The sequence below is a fragment of the Myotis myotis genome, unplaced genomic scaffold, assembly GCF_014108235.1.
Source record: "Myotis myotis isolate mMyoMyo1 unplaced genomic scaffold, mMyoMyo1.p scaffold_m19_p_1, whole genome shotgun sequence".
Taxonomy (NCBI): Eukaryota; Metazoa; Chordata; class Mammalia; order Chiroptera; family Vespertilionidae; genus Myotis; species Myotis myotis.
This window is the reverse complement of record NW_023416313.1, coordinates 223,053,727-223,080,176: the sequence shown is the minus strand read 5'-3', so window position 1 is coordinate 223,080,176 and position 26,450 is coordinate 223,053,727. Positions and strand designations below refer to the sequence as shown.

General features: G+C 60.2%; 1 protein-coding gene across 6 annotated transcripts in view; it reads right to left on the bottom strand.

Moving 5' to 3' along the window:
* SYNE3 (spectrin repeat containing nuclear envelope family member 3) overlaps window positions 1-26,450 on the bottom strand; it is a 68,388-nt gene that overhangs the window by 14,926 nt on the left and 27,012 nt on the right. For 4 of the 6 annotated variants that reach the window (XM_036317869.1, XM_036317880.1, XM_036317906.1 and 1 more), the window contains exons 2-11: window positions 21,454-21,609; window positions 16,541-16,713; window positions 14,839-15,148; window positions 10,713-10,874; window positions 9,125-9,472; window positions 7,406-7,542; window positions 6,440-6,614; window positions 4,172-4,354; window positions 2,617-2,760; window positions 1,696-1,830 (exon numbers count right to left, since the gene is read on the bottom strand). In XM_036317869.1, the coding sequence (XP_036173762.1) occupies window positions 1,696-1,830; window positions 2,617-2,760; window positions 4,172-4,354; window positions 6,440-6,614; window positions 7,406-7,542; window positions 9,125-9,472; window positions 10,713-10,874; window positions 14,839-15,148; window positions 16,541-16,713; window positions 21,454-21,597 (1,911 nt within the window). In that variant the 5' untranslated portion in view covers window positions 21,598-21,609. Of the gene's footprint in view, window positions 1-1,695; window positions 1,831-2,616; window positions 2,761-4,171; window positions 4,355-6,439; window positions 6,615-7,405; window positions 7,543-9,124; window positions 9,473-10,712; window positions 10,875-14,838; window positions 15,149-16,540; window positions 16,714-21,453; window positions 21,610-26,450 lie in introns of those variants that run through there. The other 2 variants (XM_036317891.1, XM_036317899.1) reach the window with 2 other exon arrangements.

Here is a 26,450-nt window from a genome sequence, read left to right as displayed (position 1 = left end):
TTGCCTGCCTAAGGGCTATAGGTAGACGCCAAACTGAATAAAAAGATGGCGAGGCCTGAGCCCATTACTGGCTGTGGGCATGAAAGCTGAAGTTTGCTGCCTGGCCGGCATGGCTCCGTGGTTGAGCATCGACCCAGGAACCAGGAGGTCACGTTTTGATTCCCTGTCAGGACACACACCCGTGTTGCGGGCTCGATCCCCAGTAGGGGCCGTGCAGGAGGCAGCCGATGGATGATTCTCGCTCATCATTGATGTTTCTCTCCCTCCCTCCCTCTCCCTTCCTCTCGCTGAAATCAATAAAAACACGTGTTTTTTTCATTATAAAGCTGAAGTTTGCTGCGTCTATGGGCTCTGTGGCACCTAAAGGGGTGGGGTCAGTGGTTCTTATTTCCCTACGCCCCCTGCCTCAACCTGGGGACCAGTAGCTGCTAACTTAGTAAATGGAGTGAAATGAATCCATCTAGACCTCAGCCCTCATGCAGACCGGGGGCCTAGATGGGTAGGGCTGTATTTCCCAAATCTCAGGGGGGTTTGGGTTGCCCTGCTGGTGACGGGGTGGGTGCCAGCAGAGACAGTGGGAATGTGGGGCGTGGAGGGTCCTCTCAGGCCCTGCCCACACCCACGTTTATTGCGGCCTGAGCTTAGAATCTGCCTCCAGTTACCACACAAACACGAAGAGACGTTGGGAGCTTTAACGACCATATGGACTGCGCGGGAATGCGCTGCTCCGTAAGCGGATGGAGGACCGCACATGGGGTTGTTCGCCTCCCAGAAAACCTCGCGGCTGGAGGCACCGGAGGCCGCCCCCTGGGGAGGGCGCACTGCCCGCCTCCTCCCGCCTTGGTGTGGCCACTGCGGCCACTTACATTTTGAAAGACACTATTTTTTCTAATAATTACGTTCCTTTTATTTACATTTCCTACTGTAGAAAGGGCATTATATTAAAGTGTTAAGTGGTGTGGCTGCTGACACTATCTGTGAGTCTCAGGACTGCGAGGAGGCTGTTAGGAACACTTGTTATTAATGAGCGCATGTCAGCCGTAGGGTGGGGAACCCTCAGACTTTTCCTGAGTGAGGCAGCCTGAGGGCCGGCTGTGCGCTCCTGGGGCCCAGGTGACAAATGCAGACCCGGGGCTCCATCTGCATGGGGGTCAGGGGGTGGCTGCAGCCCGCATGCATTGGAACGTGTCCTCAGGGGGATGTTGAAGGACCTCAATCCCCACTCCCACCGCTCACAAGGGAGTCAGCCCTCCGTAGCACCAGAATGACCCAGGCGGCCACTAGAGGGCACTGCAGGCACGGCGCCAGGCCACCAGGTGCACCTTTCAACCTCACCCTAGGGCAGCAAACGTGTGGGCCACTGCCCGCTGGGCTTCGGGGAGCACCTGCACGGTGCCCTGCTCTTTGGCCCCGGCCCAGGCGGAATTGTACGTTTACTTGTTGGCTGCCCACTCTGTCCATCTACCCCCTGGAACGTCACCCGGGAGAACAGGGGCCTTGCCCGCTGGCTCAGCTGCCCTTGCCTAGGGCCCTGATCACTGCCTGGCATACAGGAGGCGCTCAATGATGGTCTGATGAGTAGGTGAGGGAGGGAAGAAGGACAAGAGAAAGGAAAAGAAGCACTGGCAGGAGGGAGGAAGAAGAGGGGAGGCTCGGGGAGGGTCAGGTCCAGGCCGGTGTCTGCACGGCCCTTACCTCCAGGGACCGCTGCAGGGCCTGGCAGTCGGCGGAAAGCTGGTCCATTCTGTGCTGGTGGTTGGGGTTCCCCTGGATGAAAGGCCTGGTGGCCTCCACCTGCACGCCCAGGTCCAGCCCCTCTTCCTGCAGCCCCTGCAGCACAGGAAGCAATGAGGGGGCTGACCTTCCTGCCTCTCGCAGGGGTGCTGATCAGGGTGGGGGGACTCTGAGTGGGACGCGGTGGAGGGTCTCAGAGGGTGGGGCTCCCCAACTCCTGCGGCTGCACCTCATGGCCATCTGGTGGCCCACTCTCAGGACCGGTGAGAGTTTTAATGCGATGGAAATATTCTGAGGCACCATGAGAATACAAACTCCCATCTGGACTCTCACTGGCGGCCAGCCCGCGTTATGAAGAATCCACCCCAGCTCTGGCTGGAAAGCCCCACACGCACCACTTGTAACACCTTCCCAAGAGCACTCGCAACTTGCACATGAGCTGTGCTTGGGTTCAAAGGTACTCGTTAGGAGCCAGCAGCTCCTCACCCAGCGACAGTGGTCACCAGCGCCGAGGGACGACCCCGTGTGGTTCAGAACGTTCCCTCTCAGAGCCAGTAGGTTTATTTAACTGGGGGCCTCTGCACTCACAGGAACACTTAGCAAAGCAACTTTAAAAACACGGCCAGTGTGGGACTTTGGAACCGCGGAGTAAGCAGAAAGGCAGCTTATCGTCTTGGAAGCTGGAGAGTCAGCAGTCTGGAGGCGCTGAGGGCCCTGCGAGGCCAGGAACCCCCAGGAAATCAGCCGAGGTGAAAGGTCAGGGTGCAGCGAGGGTCTAGTGTGCGGCTGGGGCCGGCGCTGCTTGGCCGGTTTCTAAGGAGGGGCTGCCTCCTGGTGCTCGGAGCACCTGAAGAGGCGACCCAAGCCCCGCAGACCCCTCACCTGCAGCCTCGACAGCTGGGCCTGTTTCCCAGGAAGGTCCCGCTGAAGCCCATTCTCGGCTCGGGCCCTGGTCTGGAGGTCCGAGAGCGTCCTCTGCAAGGGCTCGATGGCAGCCCCGAAGTCTTTGTGCTGAGCAAGCAGGCTCTGGGGACACAGAACGGGCAGCACAAAGTGGGGCACTTTCCTCCCAGCCCAGCTGCTTTCTCCGGGGCCGCTCACACTCACTCAGGCGGCGCCGCCTCCAAGAAGCCTTCCCAGAGCTCGAGGGGGCTGAGCGCCCTCCCCAGGGTCACCATAGCGCCCTCACACACAGCTCTGCCCACCGCACAGAGGTCGGCAGACTACATCTCTACCCACACCCTAGTCCCCCCAGAGGTCTGTTTGTTAATAAAGTTTTACTGGGACACAGCCATGCCCACTCCTTTGCAGCTGCTCTCTTGCCGCAGTGGCAGAGTTGAGAGCTGCAGCAGAGAGCGTCTGCCTTGCAAACCCTAGAATGTTCGTTACTGGGGTCAGTGAGATCACAGATGTGCAGTTCTCAGCATGTGCCCGGCCCTGTCAGTGCCTCACAGACCACAGTTATCACCACCATCTCACCATCACCATCATCACCATCATCATCACCACCATCACCTTTATCACCAACATCATCACCATCATCACCATCACCATCATCACCACCACCACCACCACCACCATCACCACCATGACCATCATCACCATCATCACCATCATCACCATCATCATCATCATCATCATCATCACCATCACCATCACCATCATCACTATCATCACCATCATCACCATCATCACCATCATCAGCATCATCATCATCATCACCATCATCACCATCATCACCATCACCATCATCATCATCATCATCACCATCACCATCATCACCATCATCACCATCATCACCATCATCAGCATCATCACCATCATCATCATCATCACCATCATCACCATCATCAGCATCATCACCATCACCATTACCATCATCACCATCATCATCACCATCACCATCATCACCATCACCATTACCATCATCACCATCATCATCACCATCACCATCATCACCATCACCATTACCATCATCACCATCACCATTACCATCATCACCATCATCATCACCATCACCATCATCACCATCAGAGGCGCAGCAAACATGTGCAGAGAGAATAACCTGTCTGCAGCGTGCCACATTGCATCTGTGATTCAGTGCAGTCATTTGGAAACGTGTCCCTAATAAGAACAGCTTCCAGTTCACCAGGTGTCAAAAGCTCACATTTTTTCCTGCATTTTCTCATTGGACACCCCAGTCCCTGCGGAAGGCAGTTCAGTGACTGCAGTGCAGCGAGGGGACCGGAGGGCAGGATCAGGGGCAGAGAGGCGGCCATAGACTAATCAGAACAACCACACAATCATCCCCCCCAGTCGATAGACGAGGAGCCCTAGGTTGGGGCAAAGGGATGTGCGCGGGGCGCACAGTGCACGTGCTGGGGCTCAGGTCCGAACGCGGCTGCCGCCGGGAAGGGTGGCCGCCCTCGGCGCTCACCTGCAGCTTGCTTTTCCTCTGCAGGAGGCTGTTGTGGAGCAGGTCCCTGTCCCGCACGGAGCTCGTCACCTGCTCCAGGAGGGCCGTGGCTCTGTCCTGGCCGAAGACACTGCCCAGCAGGTCTGTCTTCAGCGGCAGCATGGTCAGCTGCTGCTTCAGGCGGGAGCTCTCGGCCAGGGCCGCCTGCAGAGACAGGCTGTGTCAGCCACGGGCAGGGCGGGCAGCGGAGCCGGGCACCCGCGCCGGGAGCGCACCTGTTTGCTGCGACCGCCCGGGCTCTGAGGCAGCAGCAAACCGAAGAAACAGGCCGGCAGGAATGAGCGAGGGAGGCCTGAATTTCAGGGTCAACTGGGTTCCTCTCACCCCACACACCCATCTTATTATCAAAGCTGAGCACCCTCATCAGCAGATGCTCAGCAAGTATCTATAATAATAAAAGCGTAATATGCAGATCGACCCAATGCCGAACAGTGGAATGTCCATCTGGACGACTTCACTATGACACCCACCTGCGCCAGGCCAGCCAAGGCAGGTGCGATGCGACTGGTCACGGGCCTGGCCATCGCCCCATGATTGCCCTGCAGAGGAGGCCCAAGCCACCAGCCAGCAGGGCGATTGATCAATTGGGGGGCTCCACGATTGCCCCAAAGAGGGAGGCCCAGCACGGAGCCCCAGCCAGGTGGGCAGAGCCTACCTCTTTAGGGCAATCCATCGCGGGGCTCCTGGACTGTGAGAGGGCACAGGCTGGGCTGAGGGAACCCCGCCCCCAGTGCACAAATTTCGTGCACTAGACCTCTAGTTTGTAACATAGAGTAAGCTGTCACCCGACCTGCATGTTTTGGAAATCTGTCTCTCCATTCCCACTGCCACTGTCCTCACTGCAGCCAAACCCAACCAAACCAGTCTGATCCTCTACCCAGTGATTCCTTCACCAACACCTGGGCCACCCCCAGGTGGTCTGGAGGACATTCTGAGGGGGCTAAGGGCCTATGGGAGCACAACCAGGGGGAATTCAGGACGGCTCCCCAGAGGAGGTGGCACCTGAATGGAGTCCTGATACATAGGAGCTCACCAGGCAGAGAGGACCTAATGGGACTCAGAGGCCTCCTTGTAATGGGCAGCTGCTCCCACACAGCCTGACCTCTGCCCAGCCTCCTCCTCCAGGAAGCCTGCCCTGACCACATTCCCAGCTACACTCACTCTTCCTGCCCTAAGCCCTTGCCAAGCCTCAGGCTCCTGCTGATTAGCCAGTTGTTTGGGGTAAGGCCCAGAGTCCTAGAGGCCAGGGGCCTTGTTGTCAGCAGGCCAGCGTCCTTCCATTTTTACCTGAGGATGTTACTGAGACACTGAGCGAGGCACAGGGCTGGGACAGGGAGAACAAAGCCCAACCCAGGCAGGTAATTGCAAGCCAGGCTGACAGTGAGTGTTTTCCTAAAGTTTCAACTGAGTGGGTGTTCAGGGCAGGAGTGGATTTCCTGGGTGGGGAAATCCTGGAAGGCTCCTCAGAGGAGGCAGCTCTCACAACCTCCCTGGAAGGGCCACGGGAGTCTCTGGAGGGAGAGCAGCATAAACATGGCTGACACATAAACACGCGTGCGTATCCTGCGGATGAGGGCATGCGCTTTGTGATCGACCACCCAGAGGTCAGGCCTCAGGAGGTAGGGGTCACCTGCACCCCCTTTTCACCAAACCCAGACATAACAGCACAGGGTTCAGCATGCAGGCTGGGGAGCTATGACCATGAATTGGACTATATCCTAGCTGGGAGGCCTTGGGCAGTTCTGAGCCTCAGTCTCCTCATCTGTAAAGTAGGGGTGCTCACACCCCAGCTCGTGGGGTTGTCATGAGGCCTAAACGAGACGATGCCTATGGAGCCCTTAGCGTGCAGGACCCACTGCGGACACACAAGGAAAGTCAGCCCTTCTCAGCTGCAGCATTTAACCAGCGGCCCTGGGTTGAATTGTGTCCGCCCCCAAAGGTTTGGAGAAGTCCAACCCTCCCCCACCTCAGACTGTGGCCTTCCTGGGAGGGGGGTCTGGGTGGAGGTAGCGGGTAGAAGGGGGTCACCCAGGCACCAGATCTGCCTCTGAACAGGACCTTTGTCTCCCGTGTTGGTATGTCCTGGGCACACGGGACTCCTGTGCCAGACCCGGGCCAGTGAGCTCCGCCCAGATGTCAGAGGGCCCCGGAACACGCCCGCCCTGCGAGGGTGACAGGTGCCGCACTTGGCTGGTGGCCGCCGGCTTCATGACCAGCCCTCCCTCTTACCTCGATCTGCGGCAGGAAGGTGTGGATGGAGGGCAGGTCAGGCAGGCTGGCCGTGACGTCCAGGAGCCGCTGGGCCAGCTCCCGCCACAGCTGCAGATCCTGCAGAGGCCGCTGGAAACGCCGCCACAGCTCCACGCCCGCGGCATTGCGCAGCCGGGCGCTCTGCCCTTTCATGCTGCGAGGGCCGAGGAGGGAAGCCAGGCGGGAGAGACGGTCAGTCCAGGAGTGCGCTCCGCCCCGACCCCAGGGAGCCCGGCCTGCCTTGCTCCCTGGGCTGCTGCCCGGGCGGTCCCTCTCCTATGGCACCGGCTGCTGGGGCGTCTGCACCGCAGAGGCCTCGCCCGCTGGATAACAGTGCCCTCGAAACAAGGCAGCCCTGGCACAGGCTTGCAGCCCTCCCCTCGGCCACTGCCCGGTGGCCCCAGCGCCCGTGTAACTGCACAGGGAGACGGGATGGAAGCGGGGAACGAGCCACTTCGCACGGAGGAAGCCAGCGCCGGCCTCTTTTGGGGAGTGAAATGTAAAATACTACATTTTAGTATAGTGACCGGCCTGGCTCAGTGGCTGAGTGTCCACCTATGAACCGGGAGGTCACGCCTTGATTCCTGGTCAGGGCACAGGCCCGGGTTGCGGGCTCCATCCCCAGTAGGGGGTGTGCAGGAGGCAGCCGATCAATGATTCTCTGTCATTATTGATGTTTCTCTCTCTCCCTCTCCCTTCCTCTCTGAAATCAATAAAATGTATTTATTTAACAAAAAGGGACCATGACCAAACAGAGCAGGCTTACCCCCTGGACGGCCGGGCGCTGAGAGGTGCGAGAAGTACGCATGTTACCAGGTTGCAAGAGAAAGCAGCCCGCCTCCTGGAAGCGGCCTCAGATGGGGAGGGAGGGCCCCGAGTCCCGCCCCCGGCCCCCAGCCTCGCCCTCGGCCCCCAGTCCCGCCCCGGCCCCCACAGCCCCCACACCTCTGGAACTCCTGGATGGCCTCGACGACGCTGTCGGGGAGCTGCTGCAGGTCGTGGGGGAAGGCGATGAGCTCCCTCAGCTGGGCCTGCAGCCGGTCCACCCGGGGCTCCTCTGTGGCCAGCGCCGCCCGTGTCGCCTGCGGCACAAACGCCCCCCAAGGGGGTGGTGAGTTCCGGGACAGGACAGGGTGTGTGCTCAGGGCGGTGAGCATGGCTGGTGGGAGGGGGCCCGGGGGAAACTGCTCCCGCACCTCCCCACCGCGCCTCTCGCCAAGCTGGTCTTTCTCATGATATCACCGCCCCCAGCGTTGTCACAAACGCCAGCACCTAACAGCACAGGTGCCATCCCTCGGAACACTGACGCCGTGCTGCGTGCTCTGGGCGCCTCATTCACTTGAGCCTCTCACGGATTCGGGAGGGCAAGTCTCCGTGTCCCCATTTCATATGCAAGGAACCTCGTCTAAGAGTTTTATTTTTTTGTTAATCCTCACCCGAGGATATTTTTCCATTGATTTTTTTTTTAAGGGAGAGTGGAAGAGAGGAAAAGACAGAGAGAAGCATCGATGTGAGAGAAACACATTGATTGGTTGCCTCCTGCATGAGCCCTGACCAGGGCCCGGGCCAGGGAGGAGCCTGCAACTGAGGTACGTGCCCTTGACCGGAATCGAACCAAGGACCCTTCATTCCCCAGGCTGGTGCTCTATCCACTGAGACACACCGGCCAGGGCTCTAAGCACTTCTTGTTTTCCGGAGTGCGTAAGGAACCATGGGGGAGGGCTGTTACCAGCACCCCAGTTCCGCCTTTGAGATGAAAGTCATTCTCCCGAAGGCATCTCGTTGGCAAGGAGAGGAACCAGGGCTTGAACCCAGCAGTGTGATCCCAAAGCCCTCGCCCCTAACCACTGACCACCCCTCCACCTGGGGCCAGGCGGCCAGTGCTAACGGGAGACAACTCCCTGTGCACGCAGTTGGCCATCGCAGTGGCACGGGGCTTAGATGAGGGGGAGTGGGCCCTGGAGGACGTGTGCCTCGTGCCTACCCCCAGGAGCAGAGTTCCGCCTACGGGCGAGCATTAGGGGGAGAGAACACAGGACAGTGGCGAGTGGACGGGGCCTGGGCGGGCGGGTTGCTTTCAGACAGTTCCCCGAACGGAACTGACGCTGAGCGAACCCGTTGAGTCAATATTACCAACAGGAATGGGGAGGTGTTTACCTTTATTTTAAAAATCTCTCTGTCCACAAGTCAGGCCTCCTGTGCATGGGGGTGTGTGTGTGTGGGGGGGGGCTCTGATTGGACATCACGTCTAAGTTGGAACCCACGCCCACCCTCCCCAGGGTGGGCATGTCTGCTTGTCTCCCAGACCCCCTGTGGGTTGGTCACCATCTCTAACTGGGAGCTTTTCCTCTGACCTAGCACTCTGCTCCGTGCTCAGGAGGCCCACCCACATCCACCTCCAGGCAGGGACGTGCGGGCCCGGAGACAATGCGCCTCTGGTCTCAGTTACCCGCGGACTCATCACAGGATCCTAGGATGGTGGGGACAAAAAAATCCCTCCAGGCCTCAGTCTACTCTCCTGGCAAATGGGTGCAAACACCCAACGTGGGGTAACACCCCAAGATCCAGGAGAAGCGGAGTGTGTTTAGGGCTCACCGTGATCCTCCCACCGCGAGGGTAAGCTCCAAGGGGCGACACCCAAGCCGCCTGGACCGCGTGGCTTACCGAGTAGAGTCTCCAGCGGGCCACCAGCTCGTCCTCGGTGCCCGCCTTCGCCGCGGGCTGCAGGCCCTCCTCCGCCAGCCGCCGCAGGTCCTTCCGGAACTCTCCCAGCTCGGCCTCCAGCTGCGCCCTCTGCTGCTCAAAGGCGCCCGTGGACGCCAGCAGCCCGCGCAGCCGCCCCTCCTCCTCCTCACGGAGGCCGCGGAGCTTCTCCAGGACTCTCCGCATCTCCTCCAGTTCCCGGGTGATCTTCTCGGCACCCAGAGGAGAGGTGTTCCGGATGACCCCCTCCGCCTGCGCCTCCAGCCGCCTCAGAGACTCCTCGCCCCTGGGGACGTCCTTGGCGATGTCCTGGGAGGCGGGGGGCGCGGGAGAGAGAAAGCCACTGAGGCCCAGAGCCCGGTGAGAGCCGGCGGCACCGGTCCACGGGGGACTGTCGGCCGCAGTGGCCCTGGCGCACACCGTGAGGCTGCCACTCCCCACCCACCTCCTTCCCAGTCACCTCAAAGCCCAGGAGCGCTTCGTCTCGGGGGGGCCCCGTCTTTAACACCCCGGACATTGGCTAGTCTGCTGTCTAACAGGCAGAGCCGGCTCAGCAGAGCCTTCGGCCGCAGCCGCGTGGGGCCAGGCAGAACCCCACGACCCCATGTGGTTGCAATCAAGTTTCTTTTTAAAATAAATGGTCATTGGCTTTTAATCTTTAAAAACTTGTTCTACAAACACCTTTAAATCTATCTTATTTGAAATTGCCTTTAAAATGAAGTCTACAGGCCTTAGGTGTCACTGTCCAGAGTTTTGAGAAATATACATGCTCATGTAGTCCACCTTGTTATCAAGACATACAGCATCTCTAACATCCTGGGAGATTCTAGAACTTATTTGAAATCATAGGAGACGTTATCTATTGGAACTGGCTTCTTTCACTCAGCATAATGCTTTTTCAGATTCTTCCATGCTGCATTTCAGTACTTCATGCCTTCTAATTGTAATATTCCTCCATATAAATATAAAGAGTAATATGCAAATTGACAGAATAACCAGAACGACCGCTCAACCAGTCGCTATGAGGCTCACTGACCACCTCTTGGTCCCTCCCCCGGCCAGTAGGCTCCAATCGCCCAATGGCAAACAGGGAACTGGGGCCGGGGGCAGGGGGAGAGTAGGCGGTGGGGGGCAGGGCCAGCTGCCGGGGAAGATGGCCCCGATCACAGGCCAGGCCTAGGGACTATACCCACACATGAATTTTGTGCGCTGGGCCTCTAGTATATATATATGATATTACATTTATTCAATGCCCTACTGACACGGATCCGAGTTGTGTCCATCTGGGCTACCCTGACAGGCCCCGTGCGAGACCCCTGGTCTAGGGAGACCACCCTGCCGTGGCCCTGGGCTTCCAAATGCTCTGCTGGCTCAGGAGTTTCCATGAGGCGGCCGAGGCCCCAAACATTCGCCACCAGATTCCACGCTTCTCCTCGCGTGGGACCTGTGGGCGTGGAGGTCTGCACCTCCCTTGGCCCCGGCTCCCCGTGACATAAACGTGAACCTGTGCGGGCTCCCTGGCGGCCCTCGGTGGACACAGCCCAGTTACCTGCAGCGCCGAGAGCCGGCGGCCAGCGGGCAGCGAGCAGCTCCGCCCCACGCAGCCGTTCACCTTCGCCACCACCGCCTGCAGCCACAGCTGCAGCTCGTCCATGTCCGCCTGGAAGCGCTCATGCTCCTGGGTCACCTGCTCCAGCAGGTCCACTCGGTCCTGGGGAGGGGAGAGGACTGCCATGAGGGAAGCCTGGCCGCCTGGCCTTGGGGCCTGTGTGTGTGTGCGTGTATGTGTGTGCGCGTGCATGTAGAGGGTCTGGGATTCTGGGATATGTCAGCCCTTTTGCTGGAAATAAAGAAGTCCCAGACACCCTTCTCTATCTTTTTTAAAATATATTTTTATTGATCTCAGAGAGGAAGGGAGAGGGAGAGAGAGAGAGAGAGAAACATAAATGATGAGAGAGTATCATTGATCGGCTCCCTTCTGCACACCCCCCACTGGGGATCGAGCTCACAACCCGGACATGTGCCCTGACTGGGGATCTAACCGTGACCTCCTGGTTCATAGGTCAACACTCAACCACTGAGCCACACCGGCCGGGCTCTTTTTCTCATCTTCTTAGACCCAAGCATTCGGGGCTGGGCCTGTCCCGGGAACAGCACTCAGTCGGGGGCCTGGTAACAGCAACTGCTGCCCCAGACACTCACCCGAGCGTCCCCGCGGCGCCAGAGCTGCTCCAGGAACAGCACGGACAGTATCAGCTCCCCGAACCCTCCCAGCCACCCATCCCATGGCAGTACTGCTAACCCAGTCCGACCGACAGGGAAACTGAGGCCCAGAGAGGTGAAAGGCTGTCCCAGGTCATCGCCTGCCGGGAAAGCACCGAGGGGCAAGCCCAGGCGGTAAGGCTGGTCCTGGGGTTTCCGCCCGTGACAATGGCGTGTGCCCCATTTCCTCCCAAGGACGGGGAGGGCAGTTCTACCTTCTGATAGTCCCACTGAAGTTCAGCCCACACGGGGGACAAGACGGTCGTCTGAGGGGGACTGACCTTTGGGAAAATAACCATGTTCCTGACAGAAGACCTACTGTGCGCCCAGGAACTCGGTTTTTCCAAAACACACCTCTGATCACGGCACCATCTCTTTAAACCCCTCCCTGGCTCCCTCCTGCCCCCAGGCTCAGGTCCAAGTGCCACAGCCTGGAGGTCAAGGGCAGATGCGGTCCCCATCCTGGGCTGGAGAGCCCACTGCTGCGACTGGAACCCTGGCCCGCCTCGAGCCTCCCCATCGGTGTGGTGTGTTAACAGTACCCGCCTCACTGGGTGCCGTGGACTGAACGTCAGAGCCGCAGCTCCCGCAAGCAGCACCGGCAGCCGCGAGCGCGAAGTGACGGAGCACCGCTGGCCGGCACCGCTGGCTGCTCTGCGGGGCTACCCTGCAGCCCCCCTTCTCTGAAGAATCGCCCGCTGCCCGGGCTCAGTGAACAGCCTTCCCTGCTGTGGCTCCTGCTGGGGGACCGAGGCCCCCACAGACAGGCTGCCCTCGTGGGTTAGCCCCGGGGGCAGCTCAGGGCAGCCATGTGAACGCTTCCCCAGCGGCAGGAAGAGTGCAGGGGGCATGCCTGCAGCGGGGTTTTCCACGGGGGAGCGAGGGGGTTTCCATTTCAAAAGCAGGTAAAAGCGCCTGAGGGCCGGCCGGCCTGGGCAAGCATAACCTTCACCACAGCCACCAAACCCGCCGTCACGCCCACGTCCAGCTGCGAGGCCACCCGGCTCGCACAGGGCCTTGGAGCCAGGACTCACAGGGCCCGTGTCGGGCTCCCCGTCACAGCTCTAGACCAGGCGTTGGCCAACGGCAGACGGTTTGCTTCACCGCCCCGTGGTTTCTGTCGCAGCTACTCCACCTCCCAGGCGCTGCTCCTGCCCTAGCAGCTCAGAGCAGCCCCAGGCACCACACCAAGGTGGGGTATCTTCTGGTAAAACCAAAATTTTTACTTCATATTTATACATGTCATGGAATATTCTGGTTTTTATTTTCCCTGCAATCATTCAAAAATGTAAAAACTGCCCTAACCGGTTTGGCTAAGTGGATAGAGCGTCGGCCTGCGGACTGAAAGGTCCCAGGTTCCATTCCGGTCAAGGGCATGTACCTGGGTTGTGGGCACATCCCCAGTAGGGGGTGTGCAGGAGGCAGCTGATCGATATTTCTCTCTAATCGATGTTTCTAACTCTATCCCTCTCCCTTCCTCTCTGTAAAAAATCAATAAAATATATTTTAAAAAATGTAAAAACCACTTTTCGCTCACAGGCCAGGCGAAATCAAGAGGTGGGCTGGATCCGGCCCGAGGGCCGGGGTTTGCCGAGCTGAGCTCTCGGCCAGGGGGCCAGCCCTGCCCAGCAGCAGGTACGAATCAAAGTCAGACGTTCTCAGCTGGGAAGTGTGGACAGACAGACTCAGATGCTTTCCTGCTGCTGCACACGGCTTGAGAGGCTGCTTGTAAATGCAGAAACACCGATCCATTCCTTCAAACCTTCGCTACCACCATTGCAAGGAGAAAATGCCCCCATTTTAGAGACGGGGAAACCAAGGCACAGGGCCACGCCTTCAGCGGAGAGCTGAGAACCCTCTAACGGAAGCCAGGCTCGCAGCTTCAACAGCTCACGCGCAGACGGGAACACGCTGCTCAAACGCCAAAGGGGACTAGCGACAGCCGCTCCTTCGCGCTGCCCTGCGGCTGCCCCTTCACGGGCCATCTGCCTCCATCCAGGCTTCCTCCTCCCGCAGGAAAGGCTCGTTTATGAGACAAAGCGGCTCGGGAAGAATGCGCAGGGGTCAGTGCGGGTCGGCTCTGACGGTTACAGATGCTGTAATGAGGCAACTTCTCCAATGAGCGTGCGGCTGGCTGGCGTGCGAGTGTGTGTGTGTGTGTGTGTGTGTGTGTGAGATGAGGTGCTGGCACCTGGGACAGAGTAAATAAAGCCTCGGGGAGAGGCCCCGGACAGGACCGCGGCCAAGCAGGGCAGCCATCCAGGCGAGCTCCGTGCCAGGCGGAGCGAGCAGAGAGCACGGTCCAGCCGCCGCCGGGCCCCACGGGGGAGGATGACAGGGTGACAAATGGGAGAGTGCGCAGCCTTCGCTCGTTAGACCAAACAGTGAAGCCACCTGCGGCTGGCAGAGCTGTCAGGGTGTCAAAACCCAACCAGCCAACCAGGGCGGCGCGGACGCAGCTGGGCACGGGCTGCGCGGACGATGTGATTCCTGCCCAGATGCCGGACGAACGCCCCTGTGAGACAGGAAGCAGGGGAAGAGGATGCCGCCATGGCCCTGGCCCTTCAGGAAATGGAACCGCCCGACTAAAACCCCTCAGCGAAATAAACACGCAGGACCCCACCGGCTACCAGCCTGCTCTCTCCTCGCTGAGGGCAGTGCTCCTGCTCACCCCCCGCACCCCGCGACCAGGCGTCCTCATCAAGAATCTCCCTCCAGCCCAGCCAGTGTGGCTCACTGGTTGAGTGTCGGTCTATGAACCATCGGTCAGTAGGTCAACCACACACATTAAGCACCACCTGTGTATGCAGCACGGAGTGACACTGGGTGTACGGATGGTAGACAACGGGTCGATGGGTGGGTGGGTGGTGGAGGGATAGTTGGATGGGTAGACAGAAGATTGGCAGGGGGGTAGTTAGGTAGTGAGTGGGTAGATGAGCAGATGGGTGACAGGTAGTGAGTGAGTAGGTAGGTGGGTGAAGGGGTCAAGAGTGGTGGGCAGTCATAGTGGAGAGATGGATGAGTGAGCGGGTGGGTGAAGAGGTGGGCGGGTTGATGAGTAGGTAGCTGGCTGGGAGGGGGAGTAAGTGGTTGTCAAGACGAATAGGAGATTAGTTAGGTTGGTGGTGAGCAATGAGAAAAGAGATGTATGGGAGGGTGGGTACTTGCATAGATGGCTGGGCAGGTACGTGGAGGAATGAGGTAGTGAATGGGGGGACAGTGAAAGGGAGATTTGGCAGTGCAGTGGGGACATAAGTGGGCGAGTGGACAGGGAGGTGGAGAGATGGATGAATGCCGGTGGGTGGGTGCTGGTGGGTGGGGAGTCGATGGGTGGCTGGATGGTTACTTAGCAAATGGTGGGGTAGACGAGATGGGAAAATGGCGGGAGGGTAGACAGCCCACTGCTCCCCCACCTGGGCTCTGGCCTTCACGGCCTCGTACTCTGCCTTCATCCTCTTCTGGGCGTCCTCGTCCACGCTGGGGTCCCCGATCCTGTGGAACAGGGAGGCCGCCTCCTCCAGCAGCCGGTCCAGGAGCATGGCCTGGTGGCCCACGTCGTGCAGCAGCACCTGGGCCTGGCCCAGCTGCCACTGCTTCTCCTTCAGGCCCAGCTGCAGCTCCACGGGCGGCGCCAGCGCCACCGTCATCCTCTGGAACCAGCGGTAGAACTCGTCGCGGGCCAGGAGGTACTCGCTCCAGTGCAGCCACACCCACTCGATGCGGCTGTGGGCGCAGAGACACGGGTCGTGACCAGCCGCTCAGCTGGCTCCGGGGATGAGGGGCTGTGGGAGGGGACAGGGGGACGCCCTCTCGGGGCCTCGGCGCCGCCTGGGCAGCTCACACTCGGACACTCGGATTCCAGGCCTCTGTTCAGTCCTGCCGGCCCGGACCCTGTGTCTACGGGGTAAGCTCCCAGGGGCTAAGGGTCAGGGTGGCTCAGTCCCAGATCCGCTCTGAGACCCGCAGCCTTGCTAATGCGGCTTATGGGGCCTTAGCTACCAGCACCCCAAATTCCAGCCCTAAACCCCACTAACAGACACCAAAATGCCGCCGGGAGTGTGTCTGATCATTTGCAGGGTGCAGCAGTATCTGTGGGCTTGTCACCCCACAGTGGGGACAGAAGTTGAGGGCCTGCGTGTGGGTTCCAGGGACGCCATAAACTTGCTGCACAACCCTGCCTCCTCACTCGCCTCAGTTTCCCCAACTATAACATGGATGTGGCACTGTCTGTGCGGTCATATCGAGCCACTTGGGAATTCCAAGTGACAAGGGATGAAAAGCAAAAGTGAAAGTTCCCCCAGCTCACTTAGCATCCTGGTTTTAAGATGGTGCTTGGCCGGCATGGCTCAGGGGCTAAACGTTGACCTGTGAACCAGGAAGTCACAGTTCGATTCCCAGTCAGGGCACATGCCCGGGTTGTGGGCTCGATCCCCAGTGTGAGGCCTGCAGGAGGCAGCTGATCAATGATTCTCTCTCATCTCTCTCTCTGTCCCTCTCCCTTCCTCTCTGAAATCAATAAAAAATATATTAAACAAAAATGATGGTGCACCCGTTTGCTGAAGGCCTACTGTGTGCTTTGCTATCTCCCCCTTCCATCCTCCTGACAGCCTTCAAGGAACATCTGATTATACCCACTGTCTAGATGAGAAGCCTGAGGCTCAGAGAAGTCAAGTAACTTTCCCAAGGCCATACAGCAAGCAGCCGCCAGAGTGGGAGGCCCCCCTCTGTCCAACCCCCATCCGCCCGGCCTGGCTCCCCACAGGCCGAGAAGCTGGGCTAAAAGGCTAGCAGGAGACAGCCTCCCTCCCTCCTCCGGGGCCATTCTCCCATTCGGGGCCATTCCCTTCTGCTGGCGATGGGCACATGACAAGTCAAACCAGAATTAATTGTTGGCAAAACAAGCTGGGCTCCCACCGTCTATTCTCATCGTTAAGCTTGAATATAATTAGAACGAGGCAGGCAGGGCTGGCTAACATCCCAAGAGAACGCCCCGTTCCCAGCGAGCCCGGCACTGAAGGAATGTCCCTTGGGCGGGGGTGCCAGGCCAGGGTGGCAGTGGGCAAGCAGGGTTGGGGCAACGGCAGACAAAGCCCGCCAGGTCCCCGGCGGCCCTACCTGTGACAGTGAATCATGTAGGTGACCGTCTCCTCCCACTGGGCCTTGATGTCCCTTAGCCGCGCCAGGACCGCGGGCTTCTGGTCCTCGGGGCAGCAGGCCAGGAGCGCCTCGGCCGCCTGCAGCACCAGGTCCACCTTCACGCGCCCCTCCGGCTCCAGCTGGCATATTTTCTGTCGTGGGCACAAAAGCCAGTTTTCAGGGGTTAAACAGAGTGCGAGCGGGCAGAGCCACAGCCGGCGTGTGATGGAGGAGCCTGGACGCTGAGCCCGGAGGTGCTGGGGTTCGAACAGTGGCCCCCGCACCTTCTCCGGGGCCCGGGGCAGCCTGCGGCAGCTCTGAGGGTGGGCGCAGGAGCGAGGGTTATGTAGGAAGCGGTCAGCTTGTAACGGAAATGGTTACTGAATTTCCCAGGGCAAACAGAGCAGCGGGAGGAGGGGAGAGGGTACAAGAATGAAGAACTCTGTACATGACCAGCAGCACATTTTCCAGGAAGATCTGCCCGCCATGACTAGACAGAGGGAGGTGGAGACAACTAAAAAAAAAAGGCCTCAGCCCGTATTTTTAAATAACCCAATAGGGACAATAAGACCGAGGCGACATGGGGGGAGGGGGACTGTTAACCCCATAGTGCTCCACCGATGAGGAACTGGGGAGGGAATCACACCGCAAAGATAAACAGCCTGTGATGGCGGCTCTGAGTGCGCCTGCTCAACCAGACACCGCTCTTGCAAGACCGCATTAAAGGTCTCGTGTTCGCCATACGTCATGGCTCCGGGCCCGCTATTTGAATTCGGACAGGTGAGCGTCTCTCGCAGGTGAGCACGGAAGGACAAACTGTCTGATGCCCTGAGTTCCCTCCCTTCCTCGCGTGGCCCGTTCCTTGCTGTGTGAACTCAGACAAGTTTCATGATCTCCCCGGACTTGGTGTTACCATCTGTAAAATGGGGATGTCCAGAGTACTTAGCTCTCAAATTCTCTTTTCAGAATTAAACGACAAAGTACGTGTCACCGTGTGAAGCTGTGAGACTGTGCTTCGCGGGTCTATGTGGGGAGCGGAGCTGACCTAGGGCCCCCGCCAAGGCTCCAGAATCATCTGAATTTGCACCAAAGCCTCGCCCCTCAGCTGCTCCCACCAGGGACCAGGCAGGAATGCTGAGGGAGGCCCGTTCCTGGGGAACAGCGGGCTCCAGTGAGGGGTGTCTGGTTCAGGATGACCCACGGCCTTGCCAAACCCCCTCAGAACGGTAAGGCAGTCTGAGTCGCTCCCCCTCCCCTGGACTCAGGCCGGACCTGCATTGGACGGGCCTCCTCCCTCCCAGCCTCTCGGGCTCCGGCCCCAAGAGCATCCTGCAGGTAATCTCACCCCGGCTTGGGCTGCTTGGAGGACCAAGTCTAACAGACAACGTGCTAGCTATTGTCACTATTAACCGTGATCATTCTAGTTCTTTGGCAACTAAAGCTTGGCCCAAGTCCAAGGCCACTCCCTGGTACTCCCGCTCCAGGCCTTGACCTGGGAGATGGCGGCTCTGCCCCAGGGCTCCAGGGAGCACAGCCACAGGGAGCGCGTCAGCACTGGCCTGGCTCACAGCACACTCGCCAGGGCTGACTGCTCACTGAGATCATCGTCTCCTTACCTTCGAGTCTGCATGTACCTAAAGCTCCCGCCCTCCCCAGCTGATGTGCATGAAGGGGGCTGGCAGTCACGTTCACAGGCTGATGTCCTCGGGGGCTGGCTGTCTCTGACTCTCCCTGTGGGTGCGGTGGGGGAGGAGGCCCACGGGTAGCTGTGTGATCCCAGGCAGGTCTCTCGACCACTCTGGGCCGCCCTTTCTCACCCTGAGATAACCATCCCTGCTTTGTCTACCTCACTGGGGCACTGCACTGGGCACATCTGTGGGCACTGTGCTGGGCACTGCGCTGGGCACAGCTCTGGGCACTGCGCTGGGCACAGCTGTGGGCACTGTGCTGGGCACTGCACTGGGTACAGTTGTGGGGTCTATGCTGGGTACAGCTGTGGGCACTGCTCTGGGTACAGCTGTGAGCACTGCTCTGGGTACAGCTGTGGGCACTGCTCTGGGTACAGCTGTGAGCACTGCTCTGGGTACAGTTGTGGGGTCTGTGCTGTGTACAGCTGTGGGCACTGCTCTGGGTACAGCTGTGGGCACTGTGCTGGGTACAGCTGTGGGCACTGTGCTGGGTACAGCTGTGGGCACTGCACTGGGCACTGGAGTCCAGGAGGAACAAACATGGCAGTGCCTGCAGGCTGGGGGGTCTGCAGACAGGAGCACAGAGGCTGTAGAAGGGCCAGGAGATACCATGTATTGTTGGAGCTCCACGGAGGGGCGGGGGGTCCAAGAGGGCTTCCTGAGCAGGCGGCACTGGCACGGAGCCTCCGTGATGGGCAGGCGGTTGAGATGGGGCCTGAACAAAGGTGAAGCCAGCAGGGCACGCACAGAGCGTTTAGGGACAGAGCGTCCGGCTTTGGGAAGCCAGGCCCCAGGAAATGCTGGCACCCCCTGACCAGAGGGCCCGGGGCCGGCTGGGAGGCACCTGGCTGCGCAGGCCCAAGGGCAGGTGAGGAGGCTGGGAGCAGACGGAGAGATGAGCCGGGGACCTAGGAGCTGCTCCCGAGGCCCCAGGTGGCAGGACGGTCCGCGTGCCTGCACCCTGCACCAGGGCCACAGAAACAACGCCTCGGTGGGCGGCTCCGCCGCGGGCCCTGCACCGTGCCAGGCACGCCAGGCATCCTTCCCCTCGACCCTCCCCCTCCTGCAAGGCAGCACCTCGCCCCTTCCCGGGAGCACGCCGAAGCCCGCAGCTCAGAAAACTCCCCAGGGTGCCACCGCCATAGCCAGGACTCAAACCCAGGCCTGGGCCCCGGACTCAGGCTCTCAGCCTCTGTGTCCTGCTTCCGGGACCAACAGCCTCTCGGGCTCCCACCCAGACGCCTCACCTGCATGAGGGTCCTGGAAGCTCAGCCCACGAGGGCCGAGGGGTTCTCCCGTTTCACTGATGGAGAACCAGGTCGTGGGAGGGCACGGGGCTCGCTCCCGGCCACACACCTCAGAACTGAATGGACGCGCACCTCCCGGCCACCCAGCCGGCGGGCCCTGGGCTGGGCACCACCGAGCTGGTGGAGGGGCCCCAGGGAGACGCTAGACGCCGGGGGAGGTCCCGGAGCCGGAGGCGAAGAAGGCACCAGCCACTGGCTTTCACCAGACCACAGGAGTGAGTGTTTTTTTTATTGCAAAGTCGGTTTTGAAATGTCAAAGCACATCGCAGATCAGCGCCCCTGAGCCCGTGGGAGAGCACGTGAGCTGGGGGGAGAGCCCCTGGGCACACCCAGGACGAGGCCCGCTCCCAGGCTCCAGGTCAGGTTCTGACCCCCCCACCCCCCAATGGAAGCGCTCCCTCGGCCTCCAGGGCCACTCACCCTGGCCTCGCCAATGGCTCTTCCTGAGAACCATGGCTTCCCTGAGGCCAGACCACCAGCCAGGTCATGACCTGCTGCAAAAGGTGCAGGTTCCAAAGGGACCAGGCTGAGACAGTGAGTGCACCACCAGGCGGTGGTGTCTGCAGGCAGAATCCCAGGGGCGGGGGGCAGAGGGGGGCTCAGGAGAGATGCGGGCAGGGAGTGTTTCATTTCACACCCACACCTGCACCCAAACCAAAGGTGTGCCAAGTAGAGGCAGCAGCACAGACAAAGGTGTAGTGATAGGCAGTTTAGGAGGTTTTCTGCCGACAGGAGGAGGCAGTGCTTGTAAGGTGGGGTTTTGGGGATGGGGGTGGGGGCAGGGCGTGAGGCTGGAAAATAGGGCTGTGCAGACAGTGAGTGACTTTCCAGGTGACATTGGTATTTTTTCGGTGGGCAATGGGGAGCCACGGATGGTTGTAGAGGAGAAGAATAACATCACCAGATCCTTGCTACGGATGGATGTTCCTCATTCGTGCTTGTGTGGCCGCCCAGACCATGTGCACACCTGTGCCCTGTTACACTGTGAACCTGAGCACAGGGCCTGCCTCACCCACCTCCCCTGCCCAGGTGTCCGCACTCAGCCCTGGATTCAAGCCTCAACCAGATCAACGCCTCGGATTTGGGCCCGTCACTGTGTCTATGAATGCGTCTCACTATTGAAAAGTACGAACAATAAAACCACCCTCACAGGGCTTTTGTGAAATGAAACTGGAGCCCGGATAGTGCAGCCGTGAGCACAGTGGGTGTTGAATGAGCCTCAGCTCCCCGCTCCCAGTGCCCCCGGGAATAATCGTCCGATCATGAGGAGCCTGCCGTCTGAGGAGGGAAGGGGCTCTGGGCTGCCAACTCTTCTCCCTCAGTCCCCGACCTTCCAAACCTCCAACCCACTGCCCCTCTGTTACAGAAGAAGGTCGAGGGCCTCGGCTGGTATTCCAGGCTGCCACCCTCTTACCCCGCCCCCTCTGCACCACCATACGCCCTGAGCCCTGCTTGGTGCATGGGGGAAGGGGGACCAGGCCCTGGAGAAGCCAAAGGAGTCACTCTCATGGGGCACAGCCCCTCCCCAGGCCCCGAAGGCCAACCTGGGCCCTCCCAGATCTGGCCACAGGGAGGAGGGGAGCCAGGGCTGGGCCAGCTGGGCTGGGGACCCACCTGGCTGTGCGTGCCCTGCTAGGCCAGGAGGGCCAGAGGGGGGCTCTGGACCCTTACCCTGAAAGTGGCCCAAGGAGCGGAAGCAGTAGGTCCCCTGGTGCATCTCAGAAATGCCACCCTCCGGGATCAGAGCCTGCACTTAAACCCCAGTCCCCGGGAGACTGAACACCGGAGTCTGAGGAACACAGGCGAGTCCCCCCACCCCGTGACAGTCCCCGTAAACCTGGGGCTGAGCTGGAGGGATCCCGGCCCAGCCACAGGGCGAGGCCAGGCCTCTGCCTACCTCGGTCTCCCGCAGCCGGGCCTCCAGGGCGGCCCGGGGCCCCTGGGTGTTGTCATTGATCTGCAGCCGCTCCTGCACCGCCTTCATCCACTCCCGGGCGTCCTCCACGCTGCCCTCGAAGCCCTCCTGGGGCTGTTGAGTCATGGCACCTGCGGGCTGGAGGCAGGACCAGGTGAGATGGGGCAGGTGGGCGGGACGCAGGGGGCCCAGGGCAGGTGGGTGGGGGGCAAGGCAGGCAGGTGGGTGGGACACAGGGGGCCCAGGGCAGGTGGGTGGGGGGCCCAGGGCAGGCAGATGGGGGCCCAGGGCAGGTGGGTGGGGGACCCAGGGCAGGCAAATGGGGGGCCCAGGATAGGCAGATCGGGGCCCAGGGCAGGCAGATGGGGGGCCCAGGACAGGCAGATGGGGGCCCAGGGCAGGCAGATGGGGGGCCCAGGACAGGCAGATGAGGGGCCCAGGGCAGGTGGATGGTGGCCGAGAGGGTGGGGGAGACTGTGCCTATGGACAGGTCCACCCCACCCCTGTGCTCAGACAGGGGGGCATAGTCCGGGTGATTATGTTTGTCAAAGAGCCAAGGCCTGGAGACAGGCAGGAACGGCGCACAGGCCTGGCTCTCCTGTCGGGGAGCCCGACAGCGGGCCCAGGGCGCCCGGGAGGCGGGGACTCTCTCTGGCCTCTCAGCCTCCCTGCTCAGGGCTCACCGACCTGGGGACACAGGGGACCGCCCTCTGACCCTCAAACACAGTGGCCTGAGGTGTCAGCAACAGATAATGAATCTTGATCTGAATGAATCAAAAGCCTCAATTTCAGAAACCACTTTTGGCATCAGCCACGCTGACACTCGCCCCTGAAAGTAACATGCCAGGCGGGACGGCCTGTTAGCCCCGGGCCTCGCCGAGCCACACACCACCTGCCCTGGCCGGCCGCCGCTGACACCAGCTGCCTGGGAGGCCTGCCTGCTGGTAGGTGTCCGGCCTAACCAGCCCCTCTCTGCACTGCCCGCCCTCCCTCACCCTCCCCTCCGCTGTGGGTGAAGTCTCTTTCTCTAAACCCCTCCAAGCGCTGGCAAAACTCCCCTGGATGCCAGTCCTTGTTGTCTGTGTATGGGAACTCCAAGCTACTTTGGATTAAAATTCTTTAAATCTGCATTTTAGGTAAAGCATGTGTCTAGCTTAATCTCTAGTCTCCCATAATGCCTTGCCTTCAGAGTAAGCCTCCAGCGAATGTCGTTGAAATAGCCCAGAACTGGTATAAAGTTTCCTGCACCCGAAACCGGCCACAGCATTAGTTAAAATGGCAAAACAAGACAAAGCAAAACTAGAACAATCCAGCCGCCCGATACCGGGGGCGGCGTAAGCAGAGAAGTGCTCTACCCGTGGGCTTTGGAACGCTGTGCAGCCAGCGGAAGGATGTGCTGCAGGTGAATTTGCGATGGAGAATCCTTAGCGTCAAACGACAGCACCAAACCGAGACAAGACGGCACATGTCGTGGTCACAGCGCTACAGCCAATACAAGCAAAACAGAACCACCACCGCATACAGACGGTAGAGACAGGTTGGGAGGCCTTGCCGTTGGCGTGCTCATGGGCCGGGCCTGCGTGAGGGGCGTGGGCAGGAGGGCGAGGCCCCGCCCCTGTGCCCCCAGCCTCTCCCTGGCACGGTGTCTGGAGGCCCCTTGGGGAAGGACAGTTGTCTGTGGTGGATGGAGCCACAGCTGGAAGGTTCTGTTTCCTTATTTTCCTCTTAGGCACTCTGTGAATCTTCCAGAACGGGCAGCCATTGCTTAACAAACAAACTGCTCTTAACGTCGGCTGAGCTGTTTGCCGGCCCTTTCTTCGCAGCCACCAGTGGGCTGTGCAACAGGCGTGGACTGGACTCTGGGCACCCTCCCTGGGGCCCTGCACGGGGCGGACTCTGCCCTCGAACCGCGTGGAAGGGTGCCTGCGGCGAGGGGGAGCGGGTGCCCAGGGAGAGCCCACGCACCCCCACCCCCCACCCTTCAGGGCTCAGCCTCCCAACCAGGCTTCCTTTCGGAGGCTTGGGTTTCTTCTCACAATTTAATTCGCTCCCCGCAGCCACGCCCAGGCTGTGAATGCTCCTGGGAAAAGCGTCTAACGTGGTGCCTGAGGCTTTCACCTCTCATCCAGGGGGTGGCTTGATCGGCTTCCAAAAGCTCCGCTTTCATTTGTGTAAAACGAGACCTGGGAGAGCGGAGACAGGCTCCCAGGTTTCAGCCGCCAGGCGATGGGAAGCTCTAGTTACCAAGAGGCAGGGGGTTTGACGGCCCTCCCAGCGGGATGCCCGGGCCCCTGAGGCCTGGAGGTTTGGGGACCCCGAGGTACATCAAATGGGTGCGGTGGGGCTTGGGCGGGCCTCCGACCCACGGATCAGCCCCGCGGACGGGCCTAACCCCCTGGGGTGTGGTGAGGTGGCGGCAGAGTTCAGAGGCCGGCTTTGTTCCTGCTCCCACAAACCCCTCCCTTCCAACTCAACGAAACCCAGGATGCGGCAGGTGCTCCCAGCTGGCCTCCACCACGGCCACGGCCACGGCAGCAAATGCGGCAGCGCCCCTGCCTGGAGATGCCCCGAGGGAAAGTGCACGTGGAACAGGGTGGGGGCTGCGGTGGGTGAGCTAGACGCCGGTGGGGGCTGTGAATGGAGTGGGCTGGGCTCTTAACCTTTCCTGTGGGCTCCTCAGAACAAAGGCTTGGGAGGCGGAGAATAAAACGCGGGGGGTTACAGGGGAAACCGATGCTACAGCAGTTACCGCAACCGCCAATGGAACTCCTGCGGCCCCTCCACACACTTCTTCATGAACGCGTTCCATCGCCAGACCTGTCCACGGGGCGCTATTGAAACAGGCTTTCTCTCTAAACGCACATCCACTCGCCCACTTCAGTGATCTGTGGCAGCGTGGTCCACCCACTGGCCCCCGGGCCCCAGCGTGACCCGTTTCCAGCCCCTCACCACCAAGCCCAGGCCTCCTCACCAGTCGGCACAGCCAGCACCGGGCACGACCTCTGTCCCCTCTGCTGAGAGCACGCTCCCTCCCCAAAGCCTCGCCATCCCGGTGCCAGTGGGCGAAGTGACCGGCGCTTTGGGAATGTCAACTACAGAAACCAACGAGCAAAGCAAACGCTGTGCAGTACGAGGCCGAGGGGGCGGAGGGGCCTCCTAAAATCAGACAGGAGAGGAGAGGACCCTGGCCTTGGAGCAGGCGCCGCGGCCTCTCTGGGCCTCCGTTTCCCCTCTTTCCCCTGTGAGTGTGGACCAGGGCATCTGAGGAAGGGACCGCTGAGGCTGTGGCTTGAGATCTGTGAGCCAGGCCGCGCCTGGCCCTGAGCTGGGCCGGGGAGTGGCCTCCGCCCTCAGCTGTCAGCCTGATCTGGCCGGGCCCCTCGCTCCCCGGGGCGCCCCTCCTCCACCAGCGCGGACCAGCACCGGCCCCTCCAAGGCAGGCCCAGAGCCTTCCGGGCGCTGCCCAGGGACCTTCACATCAGCCGGGCTGCTCTGTTTTTGTTTAGCGTCGGACAATACATATTTTTAGACTTTGCAGGCCACATGCAGTCTCTGTTGCACATTGTTTGATTTTACAGCATATTTTTGCTTTAAAAATGCAAGACCCGTTCCACATTCACTGGCTGTTTACTAGTAAAACAGACGGCCAGCCCATGTGGCCTGTGGCTGTCCCTTGCCACCCTCGCTTTCGTGGTCCAAGGCTGCAGCCAGCGGCCGCCAGGAGCCACCGTGGCCGGCGGGCGGCAGGGGTAGCTGGCGGAGGGTAGATGTCAAGGCCAGAAGGACCTAGGATTGGTCCTGGGAGCCCCGGCCCAACCATTTTGGCAAAAAAAAAAAAAAATGTGCTTCAGGATTTAAAAAAACACAAACTTTCCATCTCCAGGTCCCAGAAGCAGCTCTGGGTGCGGCTGCGGGCGTGCCGCTGGGCAGAGGCCACAGCCCTTTCTGGTGCCAGCTGGCGTGGGCCTGGGAGGAGGCAGTTAGCACGGAAACGGCCTGGTTCCCAGCATCGGTGTGGTTATCGCGAAGGACAGCCGGGCGCACAAGGACTTTATTTTCCCGGATGCAAGGTTGGGCCAGGGCAGGCGGTGGCACGGTCACGACAAAGAACATCCTCAGGTTGAACCTGGATCAAAGCCATTGGTCAAAAACAGGACCTTTGTAATACTTTCAACAATAAAGATTTATTTTTAAAAAAGCCACTGATCGGCCTGTGAGACTGACCGGTCCACAGAAGGTGGGCGACACCCGGGGGCACCGCTGGGGACACGCTTCCCCAGGAACGGACTGTGAGGCCGAGAAGCTTCCAGAATCTGAGTCATCAGCTCAGCAGGGGGAGAGTTTAATTCTTTTCCATTATTTAATATGTTTTTTTAATTGATTTCAGAGAGGAAGAGAGAGGGAGAGAGACAGAGAAACATCAATGATGAGAGAGAAACGTTGATCGGCTGCCTCCTGCACACCCCCTACTGGGGACCGAGCCCGCAACCTGGGCCTGTGCCCTGACCGGGAATGGAACCATGACCTCCTGGCTCATGGGCCAACGCTCAACCACTGAGCCACACCGGGTGGGCAGGAGCGTTTAATCTGAGTCATAGGGAAGGTTCAGGGTGAATAAAGCGGTAGAAATGTCATTTTTTAAAAGCGTGTGGTGGACGGAAAGGTGCTGGAGAAGGCGACATGGACGTAAACCAAAGAGCCAGCCAGGGGAGAGGCGGCCCTGGCATTGCCCCTTCAGTCCTGGGCGTCTGAGAGGCAGGTCATGGTCGCGGTCCTGCAGGAGGCAGCAGGGGGAGCAGGGAGGCTGAGCAGGGTCAGCGGGGGGACCCCAGAGCTTCCTCCCCCACCTGCTCCTTCCTCTCAGGACGCTGCGGGCATCGCGGGGCACCTGCTCAGGACAGGGCTGCCCTCACCTTCCCCATCGCAGGCACGGACGCCAAGACTGAGTGACCGGCCGGGGACGCAGAGCTGTGGCAGCA